The sequence below is a fragment of the Canis lupus genome, chromosome 4, assembly GCF_003254725.2.
Source record: "Canis lupus dingo isolate Sandy chromosome 4, ASM325472v2, whole genome shotgun sequence".
Lineage (NCBI taxonomy): Eukaryota > Metazoa > Chordata > Mammalia > Carnivora > Canidae > Canis > Canis lupus.
In genome coordinates this window covers 65,965,593-65,974,265 of record NC_064246.1, presented here as the reverse complement: position 1 = coordinate 65,974,265, position 8,673 = coordinate 65,965,593, and the positions used below count along the sequence as shown (strand labels likewise).

General features: G+C 39.3%; 1 protein-coding gene across 1 annotated transcript; it reads left to right on the top strand.

Annotated features, from left to right (window-relative positions):
* Positions 1-1,024: 1,024 nt before the first annotated feature.
* On the top strand, positions 1,025-8,065 carry MRPS30 (mitochondrial ribosomal protein S30). Its single transcript, XM_025434198.3, has 5 exons — positions 1,025-1,645; positions 3,010-3,155; positions 4,070-4,175; positions 5,539-5,715; positions 7,700-8,065. Exons 1-5 carry the CDS (start codon positions 1,060-1,062, stop codon positions 7,969-7,971), a joined length of 1,287 nt encoding a protein of 428 aa, XP_025289983.3. The 5' UTR covers positions 1,025-1,059; the 3' UTR covers positions 7,972-8,065.
* Positions 8,066-8,673: the final 608 nt, after the last annotated feature.

Sequence of the window (8,673 nt, the reverse complement as noted above, 5' to 3'; positions counted from 1 at the left end):
GACCTGCAACTTCATAGTTAAATTGCACCATCACTTCTAACGCAAAGGCATAACTTCCTTTTAGCGACAAAATGTGTGGTCTTCAATACCCTCAAAAATTACTGCAATAAATCCAAATAAGTATTTTTCCAGGTCTTGGCTATAAAAGATAGAGTCAATAAATTAGATGACCTGAAATGAGCTTACATTTTTATTTAGGGGACCTTTTTCAGCAGGTTTTTAGTGACTACCCACTATGCATAGGTATTGATTGATTGCTAAGGATTAAAAGTAAAACAGTTCCTTTCCCCAAATTGCTGACAGATTAGCAGGAACTGACTCATGTGCGATCAATAGTGAGTTTTAATACAGAGCAAAATACGAACACAATTCTTTAGATTATTTTTATTGTTATTTTCTTTTGCACCCCCCCCCCGTTAAATCCAAGTGAGCGTATATTCCCCCTTTTGTGAATTAAAGGAATTAAAGTAAATTAAACAAATTATGTATCATTTAGCACAGAGAAACATGGAATTTCTTTCCCCAAAGATTAGCAGTGGTCACCTGTAAACGATGCTTCCATCATTTAAAAAAAAAAAAAAAAAAGGAGCATGTATTATCAATAAAACATGTTAAAACACTATTTTCAATAAATTCCAACCCTAAGAACCAACACACTCACGAGGTGGGCTGCGCCTCACACAAATGAAACCGGTAAATTTAACCAAGGGCTAAAGGTCCCGGTGCAGAACGTTCCAAGCGAAATCTGACAAGAGGCCCACCCGGGCGGCCGCAACTCCACCGCGAAAGTTTCCCCCTTTCCCCGCTAGGCCCGAGGGAAACCTACCTGCGCGCGCAGGTTCCGCCGTCGGCCTACAAACGCCCCGGCGCGCAGGAAACGAAGTCGAAGAAGTGATCTGATTGGTTAAGAAGTGAATGACGCAACACCCCTCAGGCCCACTGAGAATCGGCCTCCCCAAGCCCGGCTCAAATGCCGCTTCCGATTGGTTCTTACGGCCAGAGCGCCGCGCCGAGGGCTGAGGTTAACTTCCGGGCCCGAACCCCCACCCCCGGGCAAAGATGGCGGCGGCCAGGTGCTCCAGGCTCGCGCTCCGCGGGCGGGGGTCCTCGCTGCACACTGTGGCCCAGGCCGCCGTCTCGGCTCCAGAAGTGACCGCCCCCGATGTCACGGCGGCCCCGGTGGCGCGCTACCCGCCGATTGTGGCCTCCCTGACCGCCAAGAGCAAGGCGGCACGCCAGCGGCGAGTGGAGCGGTGGCAGGCGTCGGTGCACGCGGCCGAGTCGGTGGACGAGAAGCTGCGAATTCTCACCAAGATGCAGTTCACGAAGTACGTGGTTTATCCGCAGACTTTCGCCCTGAACGCCGACCGCTGGTACCAGGGCTTCACCAAGACCGCCTTCCTGTCGGGCCTGCCGCCGCCCGCCGAGCCCGCGCCCGCGCCCGCGCCCGCCCTGGACCTCGAGGCCCTGCGCGCCGCGGCGTGTGACGGCCTCCTGCAGGAGCACTTCTACCTGCGGCGCAAGCGGCGCCCGCCCGTCTACGGGGACCGCGAGGCTCTGGCCTCGCCCTTCCTGGATCAGCTGGTGGCCGCCCTCGTGGGCCTGCTCAGCGCGCAGAACCCGGTCCTGGCCACCGCCGCCCTCGGTGAGCCTTGCGGCAGCCACGCCGGCCCGGGGAGGTGGGGACTGCGCCTCTTCCTTTCTATGCATTGTTCATTTTCCCCTAGTCCTCGCGCCTTGCTGGGCGCCCCCGCCCCCCGGGTTTAATGCAGTCCCTGCGCCAAGAATCTGGAGCCTGGGTTCTGGGGCCTGTGCTGCTACCCTACTTACTAGCCGTGCAACCTTCCACGACTCCAGTCCTTCTGCTTCGTGAAGGTCCAGCCAAATGGAAGAGCAGTGTTGCTCCGCAGAAGGGACAGGCCTGGCGCTGTTGGCTTTGGCCCTTCCACCAAAAGGTTACATGACTGTATGGCAGCTCATGAACCTCTTTTAGCCTACTTTTGCTCATTTCCAAGAGGAGATTTACAGTAGTAGTACTTTATTGTAGGATTGTGGACATTGAAGGTGATGCTGATTAAAATACCTGGCGTTTACCCAGTACTTACTATGTACCAGGCCCCGTTCTAAATCTTGTATGTGCCAACCAATTTAAACCTCACAGTAACCGTTTAGAGGAGGTAGCACTGTTTTATAAATGGGGGAAGAACCAACCTGAGGTACAGAAAGGTAAAATGAACTTCGTCAGAGAACCTGTAGCTGGTAGATGGGAGTTCAGGATTCAAACCTAGCCATTTTGGGTTCCCAGGAAACAATCAGCAACTTCTATTAACTGTTACGTGCGGTCATGAAACATTAACGGACAGTTTTAAAAATACGTGTTTCCAAGGTATTGATTATTTTAGATCTACCGCCTGGTAGGTGTCAATAAATATTTGTTGAATTAATGTGATAACTGTAGGTGTGTGCTCAACTGAGTCTTGTAGTGTGCATGTTATTTCTGTCTCAGTTGGGAAGGAAGTGGTCTTGAGAGAAGCCTGGTGGATGTTGACTACTCTTGATTGTTGGCCTAGGAAAACTTACTTGACTTTGTCAAGACTCAGATCCCTCTACAAAAAAAAATGGAGGTGATGACAACTGTACATTCCTTTGAGAGTTATTGTGAAGATTGATTTAGTAATTGTGACTCCTATAAAAACTTTTTATTTCTGGCGAGCGATATTCCTGTTGGTCTTATTTCCTTTACAGTTTATTCTTAACTGAGACACCTCTTCCATTACAGTGTTTTGTGTATGATGGATGGCACAACTAGACAATAAATGTTTGAGCATTAAGTCACAGTCATCTTAAGGTAAATCATCATATAACCCAGACTCCATCTTCCATCAAATGTAATTTTTGATCATTTTTAATTTGAACAATTATTCTTAAGTTCTATATTGTTGGTATTCAAATAATAACCAAATTTATCTAAATTATTAAATAAGAAAATTTTGAATTATGTTTTGACAGATCGTAAGTGCCCAGTTCACTTTTACTGGTTGCGAGGTGAAGAAATTATTTCTAAGGGTCATCGGAAAGGTCGAGTTGATGCTTTACGATACCAAATAAATGATAAACCACACAACCAGATTCGAATATCCAAACAACTGCCAGAGGTAAGGAATTACTGCATGTATATCTACTGACATCTGGTGAGGAAACGTCATAGGTAACTTAAGTAATGGGCTTCGTAGGATAAATGCTTTTTCACTTTTTAACCTATTATGGTATGTATAGTTCTCAAATGTCAATCATTTTTAAGCAGGGTTAAGGCATCAGTTTTGAGGACCATACAAATCTTTTCTTACGATAAAAACATGGGGTACCTGGGTGGCTCATTCGCTTAAGCGTCTGCCATTGGCTCAGACCGTGATCCCTTGATCCTGGGATCTTGCCCTTGGTCCTGGGCTCCCTACTCAGCAAAGTAGTCTGCTTCTCCCTCTCTCTCTGCCCCTCCCCCCATTGCGTCCTCTCACAGACTCACTCTTGAAATAAATAGAATCTTTAAAAATATATATAAATAATTGATAGTAGTTTATGTTTGTAATTTATAATACACTACACTAATCATAAATCAAGGCATTTTTATCATTGTAAGCTGGTCATTTTTTATATTTATGGTTCTTCTGGAGAAAATAAGTATATTTGAGTGATGTCTGTGTGTCTGTACATACACATGCACACACACACTCTCTCTCTCTCTCACGTTTATTCTGTAAAGGTCCAGGCAGTGAATATCTTAGGCTTTGGGACCATAAGTCTGTGTTGCAGCTGTTCATCTTAGTTCTTAAATAGTGTAAAAGCAGTTACATACCATTTGTAAATGAATGTGCATGACTGTGTTGCAATAAAACTATTTGTATAATCAGGTGACTGGCTGGATTTGGCCCGATAGATGGTGGTGTTACCAAATCATTTTGTGAAAAATATCTTATTTTAAGATTCTTAAATCTATAAAGAATGTGAGTAAAATATGTACACTATACTATTGTTGTTGTGAATTTATTTATGACTCTTCTTTTTCTTTAAGTTTGTGCCACTGGATTATTCTATACCCATCGAAATCCCTGTTATGACTTGTAAGCCAGACAAACTTCCATTATTCAAACGACAATTTGAAAATACAGTATTTATTGGTAAGTTTTTCTTTTGAAATATTGTGCCATCATTGTGTACAGAGGCTCCTGTGCAGATGTACCATATAATTCTTGATGACGAAGAGGTTCAGGTAGTTTACAAGCAATGTAATTCATAATCTCAGGTTATTGCAATATGCACGAAAATTGGGGAAAAATACTCTTTCAGCTCACCATTTAAAATTTTGTTTCTACTGAGTTAGCAGCATTTAACTTTAAAAAATAGTTTTACATGTTAGGTTTTGTTGATATATTATGCAGAAAAAGTAATTTGTCTTTTTTCAAAAGTAAACCAGTAAAGGACCAGACTTGAGGCAGTGATTGGCTTTTTTATTAAAACCTTCTGTTTGAAAATAGATAGATAGATAGATAGATAGATAGATAGATAGATAGATAGATAAAATCTGTTTATGCCACACACTGTGAGAACCATTAAGAATATAAAAATTAATAAGGCCTGGTGTCTGTCCTTGTGTAGCTTATATTTTTGCTGTCTTTTTGTCTATTAATTTATAGTTAACTTGAAAATTTTAAGAAACTAGCTTTATACTAGTCTTCCAGATGTATTTTATCAGCCCCTTCTGTGTCATCGTGGTCTTAGAGTGTGAATTATGGGAAATTTTGATTGAAAAGATTTTACTATTAAAGTCAAGAATATCAGCATTTCATGAAGTATTGGCTCTCATTTTCCTTACGTGGAAATATAGTATAAAAATAATTTTCCAAAAAACGTTAGGAACAAGGTGGAGACTAATGAAATGTTTTTATCATTTGGAGAATAAGACAAGGAAAATAACGTAGCTCCCAAAGATGAATAAAAGATTTGAAAAAACTAACGGAATTTCATTTTATTTATTTATTTATTTATTTATTTATTTATTTATTTATTTATTTATTTATTTATTTGATTATATTTATTCATGAGAGGACACAGAGAGAGAGGTGGAGACACAGGCAGAGGGAGAAGCAGGCTCCATGCAGTGAGCCTGATGTGAGATTCGATCCTGAGACTCCAGGATCACGCCCTGGGCTGGAAGGAGGCGGTAAATCGATGAGCCACCCAGTCGTCCCAGAACAGGGAATTTTAAATAAATTTACATACATTCTTTTGATTTATCCTGTGTCATCATAGTGGGCTTGATGATAGCTAGCAGGTTGTACTTTCACGTGAAGTTTAACTTCATTCTATAACCAATGAAGTAAATCAACTTTGCCACTTGTGTATTTTGAATACTGATCACACAACGTGTAGAGGAGAAAGATGAGTTTGAAGCAAAAACTAAGGACGTATGCTCCAGATGTTCACATGCACATTTCATCTGAAATTTTTTTTTTTTTTTTTTTTTTTTTTTTTGCTCTTCAGGCTCAAAGACAGCAGATCCATATTGTTATGGTCACACACAGTTTCATCTATTACCTGACAAATTAAAAAGGGAAAGGCTTTTGAAAAGGAACTGTGCTGATCAGATAGAAGTTGTTTTTAGAGCTAATGCTATTGCAAGCCTCTTTGCGTGGACTGGAGCACAAGCTATGTATCAAGGTAAAACTAATTTTATGGCATTATTCTAGGAAGATACCTGTGACATTTTAAGAATTTAGTGGTTTCTCTGGGTTAAGTGTAAGTTGAATCTTAACATTTTGAAAACTTTCAATGACAAAATACAGTAGTTTTAAAATTTGTAATTAAATATTTTACATTTGCAACTGGCAAGTGGTGTTTAGTTTTTTTAATCTTTTACTTTGACCGCTTTTGTGTAAATATTTTTTCTGATGCCCTTAGGCATGTGAATGACTATAGCCAACTAAGTCAACTCTGGAGATCATAGCAGCTCTCTGATGCTGGAAAGAGAAGTGCTTTGGTGGATTTAATTTTATATTAAATCACAACTCTTCTGTATAATATCTTTGAAGGCTTTATGCAGGATGTGGATTAAGAGATTGTTTATTCATTCAGTAAATAGCGAATGCTTTTTGGAACCAAGCAGTGTTGGCCTTGGAGATGTAGTGTTGAATGAAGCAGGCAGATCCTGCTGTCACTGAACTTACAGTGAGGAGAGTAAAAGATAATAAACATGTAGTATTTTTAGTTAGTGGTAGTAGTGTGGAGGAAATATACTGTGTAAGGGATAGAATGACTTACAAGGTATAGGTATGAGATAAGGGGCTGAATGTATTTAACTGGAGTAATTCATGTTACACTATATGTTGGCAAATTGAATTTAAATAAAATATTTTCAAAAACAAAAATAAATGGAGTAATTGAGGGGAGGTCTCTAAAAAGTGGTATTTGAACAAAGACCTGACTGTTGAATAGCTGCCTAAGCATAAACTTGGAGGAAAGACACTTCCAGGCAAAAGGAATACAAGTAAAAGTCTCTGAGGTAGGAATGGACTTGAAGTATTTAAAGAACAATGAAGAAAGGGAAAGAGGAGAGTGATGCAGGATGAGATAAAGGAAGCCAGAGGCCATATCAAGAGGACTTTGAGAGCCTGCTGGGAGGCATTTGGATTTTATTACAAAACCTGAAGTAATAAACTGTAATGTGTAACCAGATTAATCCTATATGAGTTCCCAGGAGGAATTTAATACAGATTTAATTATTTCTAGGCTCACCTTTTTTTCTTCATATATATGTATATAATTTCTATTAATCCTTTACTCAAAATTGTTGAATTAAATGGAGAGAATAAGAATAGGATTAAGAATGAAGCAGAAATGGAGGAATATTTCTCAAAGACGTTAGTTAGAATGTCTAACGTAAAGTGCTTTTTTCCTATAATTAATTACAGGTGCTAACCATATTATTCATTGACTGTCTTCATTAAGGCTGATAGAAAATATGTAGAAGGAAAAAAAAACTGCTTGGCCTGGCAGTGGGATTTAAAAGTGTTAAAGCCAGTCAATCTAGAAGAAGAAGCAGCCAGAAAATTTGAGTAGTAAAGGTATTTAAAAGCATCCTGCAACCAATGACACGACACCAAGGCATAAAACCAATTTCAGAATATGTGAAGGAAGAACAATTTGAGGATGTGATTGAAGTCCTTAAAAAGTCCTTTTTTTTTTTCTGATGGTATTTTTTTTTTTTTTTTTTATAGATTTGGTGAAGTAAATGGCCATAATGGTTATTAGGTGCTAGATGATACCGTACCAGAAAAATGAGTGTATTTGAAGGTAGTTAGTACCAGATGTAGGGGAGATCTGCACTGAAAGATCTTGCTGCCTTTTTTTTTTTTTTTTTTTTTTTTTTTAAATAAAGTGACTTGAGGTAGAAAGCTGTTGAAGACTGAAGTTTCTGAGAATGTGTTGTAAGTTTGGGGATATTAGAAGGGAGAGAATAATTTTTGATGCAAAAATAGAATATAGGATTAGATTGGAGAAGATGAGGAAAACTTTGAGATCTTCAGGAATTTGGTAGGTAAAATATCTAGGTTATAGGGAATATTTGATACCCTCTAATGTGCAAATGTTTTGTTTTGGTAAAGTGTATTCTGTATGTAAATTTCAATATAACTTTTTTCTGTAGGATTTTGGAGTGAAGCAGATGTTACTCGGCCTTTTGTCTCTCAGGGCGTGATCACAGATGGAAAGTACTTTTCCTTTTTCTGCTACCAGTTAAATACTTTGGCACTGACTACACAAGCTGATCAAAATAACCCTCGTAAAAATATATGTTGGGGGACACAAAGTAAACCTCTCTATGAAACAATTGAGGATAATAATGTGAAAGGTTTTAATGACGATGTCCTACTTCAGATAGTTCACTTTCTACTGAACAGACCAAAAGAAGACAAATGACAGCTGCTGGAAAACTAAGAAGAAATAATTGATTCAGGACTTCAGGCATATTTCATTTTCTCTGAAGGAAAAATAAAAGGAATTTTAATGATGAGACTTGTCAAATGCATTATTTTGAGACAAATATTTCTTATGTTAACCTGTGATTAGGCCTCTCATCCTGTTCAGAGTACACACTGAAAGACTTAATTTTAGATAGAGTATGTTGATTTTCAGGTAATTTTATTCCTATATGACTAATTGATCAGATCGGTTGAGCTGTCTGCAATACCTGGTAGTTGTTGCATGTGGTTTTGAAACTAATATAAGGACAGTAATTCAAAAGTTTGAGAATATGTAGATGTGTTAGATATTTCTTTCTAATTTCTTCATTGATAAGACGATGCACTTTCAGAGTCCTACTCAAACTGCTTTAAAACTGTTCCATCAAGTCCTACTCAAACTGCTTTAAAACTGTTCCATCAACAATATTTTGCAAGTAGAGGAAACTGAGGCCCGGAGGAGTTGAGTGAGACTCTTCTACAATTTCACAGATAACTAATAATACACTGATGAATTATATGCAACTTGAAACTTAGGTTCTTAGCACTCAGAAGTAACATTAACAAGCACAGAATTTTTGTGTAATGCCAGCACCTAACACATGGCACATGGTACTTAGGAGATACTTGACCCAGGGGCACCAGATTGGCTCGCTCAGTA